The 22,371-nt window shown below is 32.9% G+C and overlaps 1 protein-coding gene across 4 annotated transcripts; it reads right to left on the reverse strand.

Annotated features, from left to right (window-relative positions):
* Positions 1-3,510: 3,510 nt before the first annotated feature.
* Positions 3,511-10,232, reverse strand: LOC138941241 (uncharacterized). 4 transcript variants are annotated; one of them, XM_070310723.1, is made up of 8 exons: positions 9,814-10,232; positions 9,579-9,710; positions 6,126-6,352; positions 5,743-6,030; positions 5,574-5,624; positions 5,270-5,493; positions 5,022-5,184; positions 3,511-4,941 (listed from the first exon to the last, which is right to left on the reverse strand). In XM_070310723.1, exons 3-8 carry the CDS (start codon positions 6,340-6,342, stop codon positions 4,808-4,810), a joined length of 1,077 nt encoding a protein of 358 aa, XP_070166824.1. In that variant the 5' UTR covers positions 6,343-6,352; positions 9,579-9,710; positions 9,814-10,232; the 3' UTR covers positions 3,511-4,807. The 4 variants fall into 4 exon arrangements, with proteins under 4 accessions (XP_070166824.1, XP_070166825.1, XP_070166827.1 ...); XM_070310724.1 differs by lacking the exons at positions 9,579-9,710; positions 9,814-10,232 and adding an exon at positions 6,427-6,912; XM_070310726.1 differs by lacking the exons at positions 9,579-9,710; positions 9,814-10,232 and having other exon boundaries at positions 5,743-6,021; positions 6,223-6,286.
* Positions 10,233-22,371: the final 12,139 nt, after the last annotated feature.

The raw sequence follows: 22,371 nt of genomic DNA on the forward strand, positions 1-22,371 counted from the left end.
TACAAAACTTGCGTACATAGCGATTTTAACAATGTATGCCGTGAATCGGTTCTTCTCAATTTCTTTGATGTTGCACAAAAATTTTAGACAAATCTCACTTACTGACACATAACTAAGACGTTCCGAACGACCAAAACATGCGTACATAGCGATCTCAGCTTTGTGCGCAGAAAAAGGTATATCCTCAATTTCTTTAACGTTGTACAAGAATTTTCGATTAAACTCACTTACTGACACGTAACTAAGACGTTCCGAACGACCAAAACTTGCGTTCATAGCGATTTTAACCATGTATGCCGTGAAGCGGTCCTTCTCAATTTCCTTGATGTTGCACAAGATTTTTCGACTAAACTCACTTACTGACACGTAACTAAGACGTTTCAAACGACCAAAACATACGTACATAGCGATCTCAGCTTTGTGCGAAGAAAAACGTATATCCTCAATTTCTTTAACGTTGTACAAGAATTTTCGATTAATCTCACTTACTGACACGTAACTAAGGCGTTCCGAACGAACAAAACTTGCGTACATAGCGATTTTAACCATGTATGCCGTGAAACGGTTCTTCTCAATTTCCTTGATGTTGCACAGAAATTTTCGACTAAATTCACTTACTGACACGTAACTAAGGCGTTCCGAACGAACAAAACTTGCGTACATAGCGATTTTAACCATGTATGCCGTGAAGCGGTTCTTCTCAATTTCCTTCATGTTACACAAGAATTTTCGACTAAACTCACTTACTGACACGTAACTAAGACGTTCCGAACGTACAAAACTTGCGTAAATAGCGATCTCTGCTTTGTGCGCAGAAAAACGTATATCCTCAATTTCTTTAGCGTTGTACAAGAATTTTCGATTAATCTTACTTACTGACACGTAACTAAGACGTTCCGAACGTACAAAACTTGCGTACATAGCGATTTTAACAATGTATGCCGTGAATCGGTCCTTCTCAATTTCTTTGATGTTGCACAAAAATTTTAGACAAATCTCACTTACTGACACGTAACTAAGACGTACCGGACGACCAAAACATGCTTACATAGCGATATCAGCTTTGTGCGCAGAAAAACGTATATCCTCAATTTCTTTAGCGTTGTACAAGAATTTTCGATTAATCTCACTTACTGACACGTAACTGAGACGTTCCGAACGTACAAAACTTGCGTACATAGCGATTTTAACAATGTATGCCGTGAATCGGTCCTTCTCAATTTATTTAACGTTGTACAAGAATTTTCGACTAAACTCACTTACTGACACGTAACTAAGACGTTCCGAACGTACAAAACTTGCGTACATAGCGATTTTAACAATGTATGCCGTGAATCGGTTCTTCTCAATTTCTTTGATGTTGCACAAAAATTTTAGACAAATCTCACTTACTGACACATAACTAAGACGTTCCGAACGACCAAAACATGCGTACATAGCGATCTCAGCTTTGTGCGCAGAAAAAGGTATATCCTCAATTTCTTTAACGTTGTACAAGAATTTTCGATTAAACTCACTTACTGACACGTAACTAAGACGTTCCGAACGACCAAAACTTGCGTTCATACCGATTTTAACCATGTATGCCGTGAAGCGGTCCTTCTCAATTTCCTTGATGTTGCACAAGAATTTTGGACTAAACTCACTTACTGACACGTAACTAAGACGTTTCAAACGACCAAAACATACGTACATAGCAATCTCAGCTTTGTGCGAAGAAAAACGTATATCCTCAATTTCTTTAACGTTGTACAAGAATTTTCGACTAAACTCACTTACTGACACGTAACTAAGACGTTTCGAACGACCAAAACATGCGTACATAGCGATCTCAGCTTTGTGCGAAGAAAAACGTATATCCTCAATTTCTTTAACGTTGTACAAGAATTTTCGACTAAACTCACTTACTGACACGTAACTAAGACGTTCCGAACGACCAAAACTTGCGTACATAGCGATTTTAACAATGTATGCCGTGAAGCGGTTCTTCTCAATTTCCTTGATGTTGCACATGAATTTTAGACAAATCTCACTTACTGACACGTAACTAAGACGTTCCTAACGAACAAAACTTGCGTACATAGCGATTTTAACCATGTATGCCATGAAGCGGTTCTTCTCAATTTCCTTCATGTTGCACAAGAATTTTCGACTGAACACACTTACTGACACGTAACTAAGACGTTCCGAACGACCAAAACTTGCGTACATAGCGATCTCAGCTTTGTGCGCAGAAAAACGTATATCCTCAATTTCTTTAACATTGTACAAAAATTTTCGACTAAACTCACTTACTGACACGTAACTAAGACGTTCCGAACGAACAAAACTTGCGTAAATACCCAATAAACACTGTTTTGTAACTTTTACAGAACATTTACAAAACAGCTGTTCGCTGTTGTGGTAACCGTTAGGTCCACGATTAAGTAACGTTTAGATGGAAATGTCAGCAACATTATTCTTGTATATCAAACATAATAGATACATGAAATTAAAATGTAATAGATACATAAAATTTATATATGAAATTACATAACTATAACAGAACATAGTAAACACTGTTCTGTAACATTTACATAACATTGACAGAACAGATATGGTAACCATTATGTCAACTTTTAAAACGTAATAGATACATAAAATTTATATATATAAATTACGTAACTGTAACAGAACATAGTAAACACTGTTCTGTAACATTGAGAGAACAGATATGGTAACGATTATGTCAACTTTTAAATGATGTTTAGATGAAAATATCAGCAACATTATGCCTGTATATAATACGTAATAGATACATAAAATTTAGATATAAAATTACGTCATTATAATAGAATTTAGTACACACTGTTCTGTAATATTTATATATTATTTACAGAACACATATTATCTGTTCTAGTAACCATTATGTAATTTACAGGTAACATTTAGATCAAAATGTCACGTATTATATACAGCAACACTATGCTGTATATAATATGTAACAAAATGATAATAACAAATAACAAATATCTAAAATTTAGACATGAAATTAAGTAACTATAATAGAATAGTCTTTTTTCAGTCTAATCATTGATAAATATATATATTAATAATACATATATATTTATCAATGATTAAAATGAAGAAACTATTCTGCTATAGTTGAATATACAGCGCAAAATTATTGATTGGATAAAATTACTAATGGTTGTTTTTTTATTAAAATTAAGAGAATTAACTTATATTATTTATGTTTAGAAAATCGTGTATATATAAAGATATGGATATATATAACAATAAAAACTTGATTTCTTGAACAACTCTTTATTTCCACATATGCTAAATTGTTAAATAAATGAATCTTGTAACAAATTTATGAATAAATCTTTTAACAAATATTATTAATATTTATAAAATTAATTTTTGTTTCAAATTACAATTATAATGATAATTTAAATTATATTACATAATTTTAGATATTTTTTTTAAGAGAAAACTTTAAATATACTAATAGCTAATAATAATTTCAAACTTAAATAACAAATTGCACTTATATTGTATTAATTAATATACTTTGCAAACAATTAGAATCACAAAATTAAAAAGAATCAAATTCACGTATTTTTGCAAAAAAAATGTCATATGGTCGTAGAACTGTTTAAAAAAAGCATTTTAAAGAGAAAATGTTAAGTTTTATTACAATTAATAGAATTGATGAAAAAATTGTTCTCTACGTACTCGCCTATTAAAGTTGAAGTTTTTTTCTACAATTACAAAGCTCATTTTAAAGTAGCACCACTTGTAATAAAATCTGTATAAGAAAAATCGTTAGAAAAATCTCCGTTAGAGCATTGGAAAGTTATGTTTTCTAGCTTTAAAATCTGTTTTAAATATCATTCTGTGATAATTTTTTCGAAAAGTATATCAATTTGAATTTCATCCTTTCTACGCCTTTTTACGCCGAAGTACAATAATTTCCTAATTTTGTTGCAAAATATAGTACACTAATAACAATTAATAATATTATAAATTAATTAAATTTAGAAATATTATAAATTATAAATTTATTATAATAGTAATTAATATGATAAATTTAAACTTCACGGTACACTCGAGTATTCGCGATATTATTTTTTGTTTTAACGCTATACATCAATAAGAAATGAGTTTTTTAGGCTTCTCCCCACATGAAAACTATAATTTTTACATCCATAAACTTTTCATAAACACACTTGTCAAAATCTTTGAGATTCATGTATGATTCGTTAATTATAACACATTTGTTAATAATATAAGTGTGTACCGTTAGAATAAATCTAATTTAAACAAAAATGGAAACGCAATTCGATTTTCATTTGAAAGAAAAACAATAAAGCAATTATACTTTTTGTAATTAAAAAGATTGTTAGATAAACTATTAAATGTATCAACATAATGCATACTTTAATTCTACTAATTCTCCTAAAAGAAGTATTTAACTCAAATAATGACGTTGAGAACTCAAAATGAAAAGAGTGCAGACTATGATTTTAGATTTTAGAACATAAAAATTTAAAAACTTAAGTATTTAACACTAAATCTACCGACAACTTATTTATACCAAATGCAGAAATTTTTAAACTTTGATAACGTTTTGACCGATTGTTTAACCAGTCGTGGTAGGTTTAGTGTTAAAATCATTCAATATAAAAAAAACATTAGTTAAAAAAAATATTTCTTATGTTAATTAAGACTCTAGGCCAATAAAAAAAAGATCATAAGCCGAAAGCTCATAGACTAATAAGAAAAAAGATTATAATGAAAAAATAATAAGCTTTTGAGACATTTAAATAACTTGCGGATTTGCTTCTTCAGAGTCTTTTTGTTGTCTGCTAAGCCTTTGACCACCTTGGCGAAACCATTCTTTCGTGATGTCTTCAAACTCTTTGTTTGTGAATTGATGTTGAGCCAAAATTGTTGCTGAATTATTAAAAAAATTTTACATTAAATTAAATTGCATATTTTATAAATTTATTTATAAATATAAAAATATATTTTACCTTGTATTCCCGTCAATATAAACTTTAAACTACTTATTTTAAAATGATTACGTAGTCCTTTCCAGGATGATACCTTGGCAACTTCATTAGAAAATAAAGTTCGATATATACGAATTAAATTTTCTTTAGCGGACCCTCCGCCTATGCGAGATATATACAGCATCTTTAGAAATAAAACATACCAATAATATAATTTACATTATTCTATTTAAATAAAATTTGCATTTAAATAACTTAATTAAACTTACAAATTTGTTGTACTCATCTGCATTTTCTGATAAATTCTTTTCAAAAGCTATTATTTCATTTATACTCTTAAACGGAAAAGATTTTTGTATATTTGATGTATCCCTGGCAGAGTCTTTAGACTTATGTTGGTTATGTTGTGTTTCTATGTTTTTTAAACGAATATCTATAGTTTGTATGTCTAATGAAATTGTAGTTATAGCTGTACATATTTTTTCAAAATTATCTAAAAAATTAATAATATTGAGTAAACAATGCCATAAAGAGATATTAATAAAATTATAAGATAAAAAGTAAATACAAAACCTTCCATTTTATCTGACATTTCTGACACTAACGTATATACATCCTGCATATCTAGAAATATTAAAAAAGTATTAGATTACTCATAATAAACAATAACTATAATTTAAAAAAAAACCGTTTTATTATAGAGATAATAAAAATGGAATAAAAGAATTAAAATAAAAATTACTTTTGTGAGGTACTATAGTTCCATCAAGAATTTCCATATCAATATTATTAATAATTGTTGAATCCAAAATATTTGAGATTGATTGAATATTTTTGGCTGATTGTGAGACATTGTGGATTGATGGTGGATTTGGTATAATTGAACGTGAGTCATCAGAATCAGATTCAGATTCATTATCATAAACTGTATTTAGTGACCGTTTTGTGCATGACTTCTTTATTTGATTTGTATTATTTTCATCGCTTGAAGAATAATTCGTTGCTCTTTGTCTAGCCTCATCTAATGAATCTTGATTAGGACAAAACCGTAATTTACAAATTACATTATTTTTTTAAAATATTAAAAAAATAATTACATAAATTCTGAAGTAAAATATAAATTACCATAATATCCATGAAATTTGATAGGATAAAGTGTCCATTTAGGATTATTAGTAACAGGTGGAGTTTGTTTCACAATAAACATGTTTATATTTTTTACCGATGGCCACCAGCATTCTGTTAAATTGGAAGAAAGCCATAAAGATGGAACTTCTGATACGATCTCTTCTTCATTATTCCCATCGCTTGGAAAAGTTACGACAGCGAAATTTTTTACCATTATTAATAATCTGTAAAAAAGTAAAACTTGTTAATTAATTTAATATTGTTTTCAATTATATATTCTATCAATATGAGTACTCGCCATAAACATATATCTTGTTGGTGCAGTAAAGGCAAGATCACAGCTTCTTCGTCACATAAAGGCAGTTTTACACATTTTAATTTAATATCAGACAATGGAATAGTAATTAACTCATACTGTGACTCGTTAATTTTTTTAATTCCGATATTTAAAGAGTTGCATGGAATGCGAAAAAATGATTTAATATTTAAATACTTTTTGCCAATAATGTAAATCTGTTTATTTTTAAAATAAATTGTCGTAAGTGAAATCGTTGTACCATCTAACAAAAGACAACAATTATCAGCAGTTCTTGTACTTAGATAGAAACCTTTACATTGAACTGATTTTATTATCTTTTTGCCATTTATAATACGTACTTTTGGTATTGGATAATTCTTTTCTACATTTGTTATATTAAAATTATCTTCTTCTTTACAACGATTGACTAATTGTTCTAATGGCCGACTCGAAGATCTAATTCTTGATTTAATTTTTTGCATGTAATTTTCGAACTTAAACGCACTAAATTTATTTAACACTCCTCATAATTTTACATAATAACACAAATGAATTAAATTATGAACGTTATATGATAAATATTGACGACCATATAATGTGCAATAATTTTCAACAAAATACAATAATAAACTGTGTGCATAATCAAGCAGTTGTACGCAATATTCTTTGCTACATAAAATTCGAATTGCTATGCTCAGACTCAAAAAATGAACATATTTATCACGTGATAATTTTTTAAAAAAGATTATTGGCCCAGTATATAATAATAATTGTCTTAATTCGGTGGCTTTAAAACGATCAACCTCATCTAATTTCCTTGGCTTTCTAGCAAATTCCTTAGGTAGGAATAATGACATAGATAATAAAGAAGTTGAAGCAAGAGTTATCTGAGTTGCAACCATACGAACATTATGTTTACCTTTAATCCAAAACTGCAACAATTTTTTCATTACTCCTAATAGTACGAGATGCATGTAGTCTAAAGGAAATTGAGTAACCATTCCAATGTTTAAATCTTCAAGATTTGAAGTGATTTTATGGTGTTCTTCTTGTTTTCTTAATTTAAAAGATTCATCTGATCTTAACATTGCATTAATTTCTGGGTACGTTACTCGATTTTCTATGTAATCTCCCTCTTGAATACAATTACCGCATCCAAAATACGCATTATGTCCTTTAGTTCCCTTGATAAACGATTTTGCAGGAGCATCGCAGATAAATACGTTCAATTTCACAGTTATTTTTTTGCCGTATTCTACAATGCCAGTTCGGAAAATTTCTAAACAATCATCCTTAAAATATTTCAAAAAAGTATTGCAACATTTTGGCTTTTCAAAACCATGATAAACACCAATTATAAACGGTTCGGTGTAAATATCTGCAACTATACTACCTAAAATAGGCCAAAATTGACTCCCAGAAGATTTTGTTAAAGGAAGACCATCTATATTCACATTAATATTTATCTGAGATGGTAAATTATTTCGACAATAATGCTTACGAATAGATTTTTTCAAACTATCATCTAAACCTGCATGATAATATTTTCCTGGTGTCATTTCAATAATGTCTACTTGTTTGGGCGTTTGAAATAGAGTTCGAGCATCAATCGGAACATTATGGCCGTATTTTACTAGAATTTTCAGTAAACTACTAATAGCAGAATGACTGACACGATTTTCAATAGCCCATAATCGGATGTCGTTAATAAGTTCTGTTTTACAAAATTCTGTTTTAGAAAATTTATCACTTGAAATACTTAACTGAAGACTATTTTTATCAATACTAATTTCCGAATGTTCAGAAACTAAATCATGATTATTTTCTGTACACTTATGAGTGTTCATTACATTGGAATAATCGATATCAATTTCTTTTAGTACATTTTGCTGCTGAGGTAATTGTTCGATGTTACCTGGCCCATTCGATAAACTTACGATATTATTTTGAATTTCCAAATTTGAATTAATAGTCATTTGGCAGATATTACGAAATTTTTTTAAGAAAATACGTCGCCGCTGCCTTGGCGTTAAAGAATTAATGTCTAGTCTTAATTTTGATTTGGACATAATATAATTTTATAAAGCAATAGGAAATAGATGAATTGCGATTATGTATACGAATATAGGTTTGGGTTTGCCTGATATTATTGTTTATATTATATTTTCCTTTTTCACTGAAACAATATATAGGAAGCTTATATGGAGAATTAAAAATATTTTGACAAATAAAAAATGTTTTAAGACATTTGCAGTTTTTTATCGAAACAAACTAATTCAATAATTAAAATATAATTTATGTAATATTTTAAGGACGCTAATAGAAAATTTCAGAAAAAATGCAATCTATGTTTCTTAAATAGTATTTCATTTATATATGAAAAATTTGATTTCTCACAATTATGGTAAAACAACCTACATAATTTTTTAATGTCTTTTAACGGAAATATTTTTGTAATGTATTTTAGTGTTGTAATTAATTAAACACGAATAATTTTTTTTGTTACGTTGCATGTTATTATAAACTATAAATTATAAATTAAAGTAATTATATAAGCATATTGCACGCATAATATTTACAATTTTTTAAGACCTATAACTTCATTATGTAATGACTTGTAATAATTAATGCTATCATGTTTAAATATTTTATACTTGAATAAAAATCAGTTTACATCAAATTAATTCACGATCAAATACCAAATTGAAAAATTAAGACTCATGCATAGAAAATATTTATTAATTATAAGATTCTATTTCATTTGCAAAAAATTATTATGAAAACAGTCAATAATAAACTTTCAAAATATATGAAGTATTCGAAAAAATATATCTACAGTTTTTTCTAATGCAGATATCTTGTTCAACAATATAAAAGCTATATTTCATAATTGATATCATTTATCATTGGAATTACCATTACGATCATTATAAAAAAATTATAAACCGGAATTTAGTATGCCGCAATGCAATAAAAAATAAAAAATCTATAATTAAGAAATGATGTAACTTTACACTCGAAATATTCAAGCTTCTGATTCAAAAAGTAGTGCAAATAAGAGATTTCTTGTTTTTCTCATTATATGACCGTGCAACAAATATTGTAAAAAAAACATGGGAAAAATAATGTTGCATAAAATAAATCGTACTTACTATAAAAATGCCAAAATATAAAAATAATGAGGCAAAACTAGGTGTATCTTTCGCCGGCACGAGGTCCTTTGTCCTTTGTTAGGCGCACGTGGTTTTCAGTTTTCACGTGGTACGCGATGTATCTTTTGTTCACTGCACAAGAGGAATTCAATCTTTAGCATAGCTTTTTTACCACAAGACAACAATTATCATTTGTTGGCATTAATTATTAAGTTAATATTTATTTCATACTTACCAATATCTCGATACTGTTCACACTTTCAACACAATTTTTTCACACGCACAACTACTGTTTTCGTAGATTTGGCCATATTGAAAAGTAAAGCCTAGCGCGCAGAAGCTTGGGATGCTTTGTACGATGATTGCGCACTAGAGCTGCGTTCGGAAACATTACCCGTGTGCACACGAGCGACGTTCTATCTTTGTTTAACTTTTGGTACATAACAAAGATAGAACGACACTCGTGTGCACACGAGTGATGTTTCCGAACGCAGCCTTGCACGCATAGACATAGTATATCTAGACCGAGCGTTTGCCTTTATTTAAGGAGTGGGGGTAAAGATACACGTAGAAAAGGACATACTCTGTTCCGTGCTCCTTGCGTTCTCTCTCGCTCGCAAGTAGCAGCGACTATGTCTATGCTTGCACGTATACTTAATACGACTAACAATAAGCCAATCACAGACTTACCCTCTAGGGCATGTTCACATAACTTACACAGATGCATAATGTAGAGAAAAATTTACTAATTATGCGTCTTGCACAAAGAACATAAGTAAAAAATTTCAGTAAACGTATATTTACTTAATAATTACATAATATTCTATATGTTATAAATGAACAAAACAAAACTATGACGTATCAGTTATGTCAATAACGTAATGAATCTATAATTGTTACATAGAAATGTTATGTCATTTTGTCGTTACTCTATTATGTAACATTTATGCAATTTGGTGAACATAAATGTGTATACTCTAAAAGTTTCGTGAATGCCACGTAATTTTAACGACATAATTGACACGTTATGTTAAATATACATAACATTTATGTATTTTGGTGAATGTAAATGTATATACTCTAAAAGTTTCATACATGTTACGTAACTCTAATGATATAATTGAAATGTTATGTTAAATACGTAACAATTATGTATTTTGATAAATGTAAATGTGTATACTATAAAAATTTCATAAATGTTACATAACAGAAAAATAGTATACATATATCATTCAAAAAAAGATATCTGGTGCATATTTTAAAATTTTTTTTTTAATATATAATTTTATTTTCCACATTTATAACTCTATATTAAGAAAATATGTTTCAAATACGTTTTTCTCAATGATATTATATGCATTTATCATCTTTTCAGAACACTCAAAAATGTCAACAATGGTATATATTTTTTTATGTGTAATACGATATGGAAATTTTGTTATTACTAGACATTACAAGTGTGCGCTTTGCGTGCGCCACACGCATTTATCGTGTGCGTGTGTGTCTGTGTATTACATATGTGTGTGTGTGTGTGTGTGTGTACATATATTATAATTTAACAACTAAGCTTCGGATAAAATTTTGATAAAGGAAAAATCGTCTTAGAATTAATTCAAGAATACGACATTTTAAGAACTAAAAGTTGTTTTGAATCACCCTGTATACACACAAAAAAAATCAAATGTGGTACACACACAATAAATGTATATGGTGTGCACGGAGCACGCGTTTGTGATGTTGTAGTTCTTCTCTAAAAAAGGCATGATTGATATATTGTTACCGCTTTTAAATTATAAATAAATATATCGCAACTTTCCTCTCTCAAAATCTTTCATTTTCTTGTTTCTGCATAATTCTCTTCCTTTTACGAATTCTTTTTACAAGGTTTTAACAAAAATGTATACATTGACATCAATAAAATAATGTTAATGTTACATGTTTAACATAACGATACACTTATGTCGTTAGAGTTATGTAGCATTTATAAAGTTTTTAGAGTGTACACATTTACATTCACCAAAATACATAATTGGTACGTATTTAACATAACGTTTCAATTATGTCATTAGAGTTACGTAGCATTTATAAAACTTTTAGAGTATACACATTTACATTTCACCAAAATACATAAATGTTACGTATTTATTATAACGTTACAATTACGTCGTTAGAGTTACGTAGCATTTACGAAACTTTTAGAGTATGCACATTTACGTTCACAAAAATACATAAATGTTACGTATTTATTATAACGTTACAATTACGTCGTTAGAGTTACGTAGCATTTACGAAACTTTTAGAGTATGCACATTAACGTTCACAAAACTGTATAAATGTTACGTATTTATTATAACGTTACATTTACGTCGTTAGAGTTACGTAGCATTTACGAAACTTTTAGAGTATGCACATTAACGTTCACAAAACTGTAAAAATGTTACATAACAAAGTAACGACAAAATTACATAACAATTCTATGCAACAATTATAGATTTATTATGTTATTGATATAACTGATACGTTATAGTTTCATTTTAATGATCTGTAATATATACATATAGAATATTATATAATTGTTACGGAAATGAGCCCTGCGTGTTTACTGGGTAGCGATCACTGCTTTGTGCGCAGAAAAACGTATATCCTCAATTTCTTTAACGTTGTACAAGAATTTTCGATTAAACTCACTTACTGACACGTAACTAAGACGTTCCGAACGTACAAAACTTGCGTACATAGCGATTTTAACAATGTATGCCGTGAATCTGTCCTTCTCAATTTCTTTGATGTTGCATAAAAATTTTAGACAAATCTCACTTACTGACACGTAACTAAGACGTTCCGGACGACCAAAACATGCGTACATAGCGATCTCAGCTTTGTGCGCAGAAAAACGTATATCCTCAATTTATTTAACGTTGTACAAGAGTTTTCGACTAAACTCACTTACTGACACGTAACTAAGACGTTCCGAACGAACAAAACTTGCGTACATAGCGATTTTTACAATGTATGCCGTGAAACGGTTCTTCTCAATTTCCTTGATGTTGCACAGAAGTTTTCGACTAAACTCACTTACTGACACGTAGCTAAGACGTTCCGAACGACCAAAACTTGCGTACATAGCGATTTTAACAATGTATGCCGTGAAGCGGTTCTTCTCAATTTCTTTAACATTGTACAAAAATTTTCGACTAAACTCACTTACTGACACGTAACTAAGACGTTCCGAACGAACAAAACTTGCGTAAATAGCGATCTCTGCTTTGTGCGCAGAAAAACGTATATCCTCAATTTCTTTAACGTTGTACAAGAATTTTCGATTAAACTCACTTACTGTCACGTAACTAAGACGTTCCGAATGTACAAAACGTGCGTACATAGCGATTTTAACAATGTATGCCGTGAATCGGTCCTTCTTAATTTCTTTGATGTTGCATAAAAATTTTAGACAAATCTCACTTACTGACACGTAACTAAGACGTTCCGAACGTACAAAACTTGCGTACATAGCGATTTTAACAATGTATGCCGTGAATCGGTCCTTCTCAATTTATTTAACGTTGTACAAGAATTTTCGACTAAACTCACTTACTGACACGTAACTAAGACGTTCCGAACGTACAAAACTTGCATACATAGCGATTTTAACAATGTATGCCGTGAATCGGTTCTTCTCAATTTCTTTGATGTTGCACAAAAATTTTAGACAAATCTCACTTACTGACACATAACTAAGACGTTCCGAACGACCAAAACATGCGTACATAGCGATCTCAGCTTTGTGCGCAGAAAAACGTATATCCTCAATTTCTTTAACGTTGTACAAGAATTTTCGATTAAACTCACTTACTGACACGTAACTAAGACGTTCCGAACGACCAAAACTTGCGTTCATAGCGATTTTAACCATGTATGCCGTGAAGCGGTCCTTCTCAATTTCCTTGATGTTGCACAAAAATTTTAGACAAATCTCACTTACTGACACATAACTAAGACGTTTCAAACGACAAAAACATACGTACATAGCGATCTCAGCTTTGTGCGAAGAAAAACGTATATCCTCAATTTATTTCACGTTGTACAAGAGTTTTCGACTAAACTCACTTACTGACACGTTACTAAGACGTTCCGAACGAACAAAACTTGCGTACATAGCGATTTTTACAATGTATGCCGTGAAACGGTTCTTCTCAATTTCCTTGATGTTGCACAGAAATTTTCGACTAAATTCACTTACTGACACGTAACTAAGACGTTCCGAACGAACAAAACTTGCGTACATAGCGATTTTAACAATGTATGCCGTGAATCGGTCCTTCTCAATTTCTTTGATGTTGCACAAAAATTTTAGACAAATCTCACTTACTGACACGTAACTAAGACGTTCCGGACGACCAAAACATGCGTACATAGAGATATCAGCTTTGTGCGCAGAAAAACGTATATCCTCAATTTCTTTAACGTTGTACAAGTATTTTGACAAAACTCACTTACTGACACGTAACTAAGACGTTCCGAACGACCAAAACTTGCGTACATAGTGATTTTAACAATGTATGCCGTGAAGCGGTTCTTCTCAATTTCCTTGATGTTGCACATGAATTTTAGACAAATCTCACTTACTGACACGTAACTAAGACGTTCCTAACGAACAAAACTTGCGTACATATCGATTTTAACCATGTATGCCATGAAGCGGTTCTTCTCAATTTCCTTCATGTTGCACAAGAATTTTCAACTGAACTCACTTACTGACACGTAACTAAGACGTTCCGAACGAACAAAACTTGCGTACATAGCGATCTCAGCTTTGTGCGCAGAAAAACGTATATCCTCTATTTCTTTAACATTGTACAAAAATTTTCGACTAAACTCACTTACTGACACATAACTAAGACGTTCCGAACGAACAAAACCTGTGTACATATCGATTTTTACAATGTATGCCGTGAAACGGTTCTTCTCAATTTCCTTGATGTTGCACAGAAATTTTCGACTAAATTCACTTACTGACACGTAACTAAGACGTTCCGAACGAACAAAACTTGCGTACATAGCGATTTTTACAATGTATGCCGTGAAACGGTTCTTCTCAATTTCCTTGATGTTGCACAGAAATTTTCGACTAAATTCACTTACTGACACGTAACTAAGGCGTTCCGAACGAACAAAACTTGCGTACATAGCGATTTTAACCATGTATGCCGTGAAGCGGTTCTTCTCAATTTCCTTCATGTTACACAAGAATTTTCGACTAAACTCACTTACTGACACGTAACTAAGACGTTCCGAACGTACAAAACTTGCGTAAATAGCGATCTCTGCTTTGTGCGCAGAAAAACGTATATCCTCAATTTCTTTAGCGTTGTACAAGAATTTTCGATTAATCTTACTTACTGACACGTAACTAAGGCGTTCCGAACGAACAAAACTTGCGTACATAGCGATTTTAACCATGTATGCCGTGAAGCGGTTCTTCTCAATTTCCTTCATGTTACACAAGAATTTTCGACTAAACTCACTTACTGACACGTAACTAAGACGTTCCGAACGTACAAAACTTGCGTAAATAGCGATCTCTGCTTTGTGCGCAGAAAAACGTATATCCTCAATTTCTTTAGCGTTGTACAAGAATTTTCGATTAATCTCACTTACTGACACGTAACTAAGACGTTCCGAACGTACAAAACTTGCGTACATAGCGATTTTAACAATGTATGCCGTGAATCGGTCCTTCTCAATTTCTTTGATGTTGCACAAAAATTTTAGACAAATCTCACTTACTGACACGTAACTAAGACGTACCGGACGACCAAAACATGCTTACATAGCGATATCAGCTTTGTGCGCAGAAAAACGTATATCCTCAATTTCTTTAGCGTTGTACAAGAATTTTCGATTAATCTCACTTACTGACACGTAACTGAGACGTTCCGAACGTACAAAACTTGCGTACATAGCGATTTTAACAATGTATGCCGTGAATCGGTCCTTCTCAATTTATTTAACGTTGTACAAGAATTTTCGACTAAACTCACTTACTGACACGTAACTAAGACGTTCCGAACGTACAAAATTTGCGTACATAGCGATTTTAACAATGTATGCCGTGAATCGGTTCTTCTCAATTTCTTTGATGTTGCACAAAAATTTTAGACAAATCTCACTTACTGACACATAACTAAGACGTTCCGAACGACCAAAACATGCGTACATAGCGATCTCAGCTTTGTGCGCAGAAAAAGGTATATCCTCAATTTCTTTAACGTTGTACAAGAATTTTCGATTAAACTCACTTACTGACACGTAACTAAGACGTTCCGAACGACCAAAACTTGCGTTCATAGCGATTTTAACCATGTATGCCGTGAAGCGGTCCTTCTCAATTTCCTTGATGTTGCACAAGATTTTTCGACTAAACTCACTTACTGACACGTAACTAAGACGTTTCAAACGACAAAAACATACGTACATAGCGATCTCAGCTTTGTGCGAAGAAAAACGTATATCCTCAATTTATTTAACGTTGTACAAGAGTTTTCGACTAAACTCACTTACTGACACGTAGCTAAGACGTTCTGAACGACCAAAACTTGCGTACATAGCGATTTTAACAATGTATGCCGTGAAGCGGTTCTTCTCAATTTCTTTAACATTGTACAAAAATTTTCGACTAAACTCACTTACTGACACGTAACTAAGACGTTCCGAACGAACAAAACTTGCGTAAATAGCGATCTCTGCTTTGTGCGCAGAAAAACGTATATCCTCAATTTCTTTAACGTTGTACAAGAATTTTCGATTAAACTCACTTACTGTCACGTAACTAAGACGTTCCGAATGTACAAAACTTGCGTACATAGCGATTTTAACAATGTATGCCGTGAATCGGTCCTTCTTAATTTCTTTGATGTTGCATAAAAATTTTAGACAAATCTCACTTACTGACACGTAACTAAGACGTTCCGAACGTACAAAACTTGCGTACATAGCGATTTTAACAATGTATGCCGTGAATCGGTCCTTCTCAATTTATTTAACGTTGTACAAGAATTTTCGACTAAACTCACTTACTGACACGTAACTAAGACGTTCCGAACGTACAAAACTTGCATACATAGCGATTTTAACAATGTATGCCGTGAATCGGTTCTTCTCAATTTCTTTGATGTTGCACAAAAATTTTAGACAAATCTCACTTACTGACACATAACTAAGACGTTCCGAACGACCAAAACATGCGTACATAGCGATCTCAGCTTTGTGCGCAGAAAAACGTATATCCTCAATTTCTTTAACGTTGTACAAGAATTTTCGATTAAACTCACTTACTGACACGTAACTAAGACGTTCCGAACGACCAAAACTTGCGTTCATAGCGATTTTAACCATGTATGCCGTGAAGCGGTCCTTCTCAATTTCCTTGATGTTGCACAAAAATTTTAGACAAATCTCACTTACTGACACGTAACTAAGACGTTCCGGACGACCAAAACATGCGTACATAGCGATCTCAGCTTTGTGCGCAGAAAAACGTATATCCTCAATTTATTTAACGTTGTACAAGAGTTTTCGACTAAACTCACTTACTGACACGTAACTAAGACGTTCCGAACGAACAAAACTTGCGTACATAGCGATTTTTACAATGTATGCCGTGAAACGGTTCTTCTCAATTTCCTTGATGTTGCACAGAAGTTTTCGACTAAACTCACTTACTGACACGTAGCTAAGACGTTCCGAACGACCAAAACTTGCGTACATAGCGATTTTAACAATGTATGCCGTGAAGCGGTTCTTCTCAATTTCTTTAACATTGTACAAAAATTTTCGACTAAACTCACTTACTGACACGTAACTAAGACGTTCCGAACGACCAAAACATGCGTACATAGCGATCTCAGCTTTGTGCGCAGAAAAACGTATATCCTCAATTTCTTTAACGTTGTACAAGAATTTTCGATTAAACTCACTTACTGACACGTAACTAAGACGTTCCGAACGACCAAAACTTGCGTTCATAGCGATTTTAACCATGTATGCCGTGAAGCGGTCCTTCTCAATTTCCTTGATGTTGCACAAAAATTTTAGACAAATCTCACTTACTGACACATAACTAAGACGTTTCAAACGACAAAAACATACGTACATAGCGATCTCAGCTTTGTGCGAAGAAAAACGTATATCCTCAATTTATTTAACGTTGTACAAGAGTTTTCGACTAAACTCACTTACTGACACGTTACTAAGACGTTCCGAACGAACAAAACTTGCGTACATAGCGATTTTAACAATGTATGCCGTGAAACGGTTCTTCTCAATTTCCTTGATGTTGCACAGAAATTTTCGACTAAATTCACTTACTGACACGTAACTAAGACGTTCCGAACGAACAAAACTTGCGTACATAGCGATTTTAACAATGTATGCCGTGAATCGGTCCTTCTCAATTTCTTTGATGTTGCACAAAAATTTTAGACAAATCTCACTTACTGACACGTAACTAAGACGTTCCGGACGACCAAAACATGCGTACATAGAGATATCAGCTTTGTGCGCAGAAAAACGTATATCCTCAATTTCTTTAACGTTGTACAAGAATTTTCGATTAAACTCACTTACTGACACGTAACTAAGACGTTCCGAACGACCAAAACTTGCGTTCATAGCGATTTTAACCATGTATGCCGTGAAGCGGTCCTTCTCAATTTCCTTGATGTTGCACAAGATTTTTCGACTAAACTCACTTACTGACACGTAACTAAGACGTTTCAAACGACAAAAACATACGTACATAGCGATCTCAGCTTTGTGCGAAGAAAAACGTATATCCTCAATTTATTTAACGTTGTACAAGAGTTTTCGACTAAACTCACTTACTGACACGTAGCTAAGACGTTCCGAACGACCAAAACTTGCGTACATAGCGATTTTAACAATGTATGCCGTGAATCGGTCCTTCTTAATTTCTTTGATGTTGCATAAAAATTTTAGACAAATCACACTTACTGACACGTAACTAAGACGTTCCGAACGTACAAAACTTGCGTACATAGCGATTTTAACAATGTATGCCGTGAATCGGTTCTTCTCAATTTCTTTGATGTTGCACAAAAATTTTAGACAAATCTCACTTACTGACACATAACTAAGACGTTCCGAACGACCAAAACATGCGTACATAGCGATCTCAGCTTTGTGCGCAGAAAAACGTATATCCTCAATTTCTTTAACGTTGTACAAGAATTTTCGATTAAACTCACTTACTGACACGTAACTAAGACGTTCCGAACGACCAAAACTTGCGTTCATAGCGATTTTAACCATGTATGCCGTGAAGCGGTCCTTCTCAATTTCCTTGATGTTGCACAAAAATTTTAGACAAATCTCACTTACTGACACATAACTAAGACGTTCCAAACGACAAAAACATACGTACATAGCGATCTCAGCTTTGTGCGAAGAAAAACGTATATCCTCAATTTATTTAACGTTGTACAAGAGTTTTCGACTAAACTCACTTACTGACACGTTACTAAGACGTTCCGAACGAACAAAACTTGCGTACATAGCGATTTTTACAATGTATGCCGTGAAACGGTTCTTCTCAATTTCCTTGATGTTGCACAGAAATTTTCGACTAAATTCACTTACTGACACGTAACTAAGACGTTCCGAACGAACAAAACTTGCGTACATAGCGATTTTAACAATGTATGCCGTGAATCGGTCCTTCTCAATTTCTTTGATGTTGCACAAAAATTTTAGACAAATCTCACTTACTGACACGTAACTAAGACGTTCCGGACGACCAAAACATGCGTACATAGAGATATCAGCTTTGTGCGCAGAAAAACGTATATCCTCAATTTCTTTAACGTTGTACAAGTATTTTGACAAAACTCACTTACTGACACGTAACTAAGACGTTCCGAACGACCAAAACTTGCGTACATAGTGATTTTAACAATGTATGCCGTGAAGCGGTTCTTCTCAATTTCCTTGATGTTGCACATGAATTTTAGACAAATCTCACTTACTGACACGTAACTAAGACGTTCCTAACGAACAAAACTTGCGTACATAGCGATTTTAACCATGTATGCCATGAAGCGGTTCTTCTCAATTTCCTTCATGTTGCACAAGAATTTTCAACTGAACTCACTTACTGACACGTAACTAAGACGTTCCGAACGAACAAAACTTGCGTACATAGCGATTTTAACCATGTATGCCGTGAAGCGGTTCTTCTCAATTTCCTTCATGTTACACAAGAATTTTCGACTAAACTCACTTACTGACACGTAACTAAGACGTTCCGAACGTACAAAACTTGCGTAAATAGCGATCTCTGCTTTGTGCGCAGAAAAACGTATATCCTCAATTTCTTTAGCGTTGTACAAGAATTTTCGATTAATCTCACTTACTGACACGTAACTAAGACGTTCCGAACGTACAAAACTTGCGTACATAGCGATTTTAACAATGTATGCCGTGAATCGGTCCTTCTCAATTTCTTTGATGTTGCACAAAAATTTTAGACAAATCTCACTTACTGACACGTAACTAAGACGTACCGGACGACCAAAACATGCTTACATAGCGATATCAGCTTTGTGCGCAGAAAAACGTATATCCTCAATTTCTTTAGCGTTGTACAAGAATTTTCGATTAATCTCACTTACTGACACGTAACTGAGACGTTCCGAACGTACAAAACTTGCGTACATAGCGATTTTAACAATGTATGCCGTGAATCGGTCCTTCTCAATTTATTTAACGTTGTACAAGAATTTTCGACTAAACTCACTTACTGACACGTAACTAAGACGTTCCGAACGTACAAAACTTGCGTACATAGCGATTTTAACAATGTATGCCGTGAATCGGTTCTTCTCAATTTCTTTGATGTTGCACAAAAATTTTAGACAAATCTCACTTACTGACACATAACTAAGACGTTCCGAACGACCAAAACATGCGTACATAGCGATCTCAGCTTTGTGCGCAGAAAAAGGTATATCCTCAATTTCTTTAACGTTGTACAAGAATTTTCGATTAAACTCACTTACTGACACGTAACTAAGACGTTCCGAACGACCAAAACTTGCGTTCATAGCGATTTTAACCATGTATGCCGTGAAGCGGTCCTTCTCAATTTCCTTGATGTTGCACAAGATTTTTCGACTAAACTCACTTACTGACACGTAACTAAGACGTTTCAAACGACAAAAACATACGTACATAGCGATCTCAGCTTTGTGCGAAGAAAAACGTATATCCTCAATTTATTTAACGTTGTACAAGAGTTTTCGACTAAACTCACTTACTGACACGTAACTAAGACGTTCCGAACGACCAAAACTTGCGTTCATAGCGATTTTAACCATGTATGCCGTGAAGCGGTCCTTCTCAATTTCCTTGATGTTGCACAAGATTTTTCGACTAAACTCACTTACTGACACGTAACTAAGACGTTTCAAACGACAAAAACATACGTACATAGCGATCTCAGCTTTGTGCGAAGAAAAACGTATATCCTCAATTTATTTAACGTTGTACAAGAGTTTTCGACTAAACTCACTTACTGACACGTAACTAAGACGTTCCGAACGAACAAAACTTGCGTACATAGCGATTTTTACAATGTATGCCGTGAAACGGTTCTTCTCAATTTCCTTGATGTTGTTCAGAAATTTTCGACTAAATTCACTTACTGACACGTAACTAAGACGTTCCGAACGAACAAAACTTGCGTACATAGCGATTTTAACCATGTATGCCGTGAAGCGGTTCTTTTCAATTTCCTTCATGTTGCACAAGAATTTTCGACTAAACTCACTTACTGACACGTAACTAAGACGTTTCAAACGACCAAAACATACGTACTAGCGATCTCAGCTTTGTGCGAAGAAAAACGTATATCCTCAATTTCTTTAACGTTGTACAAGAATTTTGACTAAACTCACTTACTGACACGTAACTAAGACGTTCCGAACGACCAAAACTTGCGTACATAGCGATTTTAACAATGTATGCCGTGAAGCGGTTCTTCTCAATTTCCTTGATGTTGCACATGAATTTTAGACAAATCTCACTTACTGACACGTAACTGAGACGTTCCGAACGTACAAAACTTGCGTACATAGCGATTTTAACAATGTATGCCGTGAATCGGTCCTTCTCAATTTATTTAACGTTGTACAAGAATTTTCGACTAAACTCACTTACTGACACGTAACTAAGACGTTCCGAACGTACAAAACTTGCGTACATAGCGATTTTAACAATGTATGCCGTGAATCGGTTCTTCTCAATTTCTTTGATGTTGCACAAAAATTTTAGACAAATCTCACTTACTGACACGTAACTAAGACGTTCCGAACGACCAAAACGTGCGTACATAGCGATCTCAGCTTTGTGCGCAGAAAAACGTATATCCTCAATTTCTTTAACGTTGTACAAAAATTTTCGACTAAACTCACTTACTGACACGTAACTAAGACGTTCCGAACGAACAAAACTTGCGTAAATAGCGATCTCTGCTTTGTGCGCAGAAAAACGTATATCCTCAATTTCTTTAACGTTGTACAAGAATTTTCGACTAAACTCACTTACTGACACGTAACTAAGACGTTTCGAACGACCAAAACATGCGTACATAGCGATCTCAGCTTTGTGCGAAGAAAAACGTATATCCTCAATTTCTTTAACGTTGTACAAGAATTTTCGACTAAACTCACTTACTGACACGTAACTAAGACGTTTCGAACGACCAAAACATGCGTAC

The sequence above is a fragment of the Polyergus mexicanus genome, unplaced genomic scaffold (genome assembly GCF_030449975.1).
Source record: "Polyergus mexicanus isolate NDT 795.1 unplaced genomic scaffold, iyPolMexi1.0 SCAF_18, whole genome shotgun sequence".
Taxonomy (NCBI): Eukaryota; Metazoa; Arthropoda; class Insecta; order Hymenoptera; family Formicidae; genus Polyergus; species Polyergus mexicanus.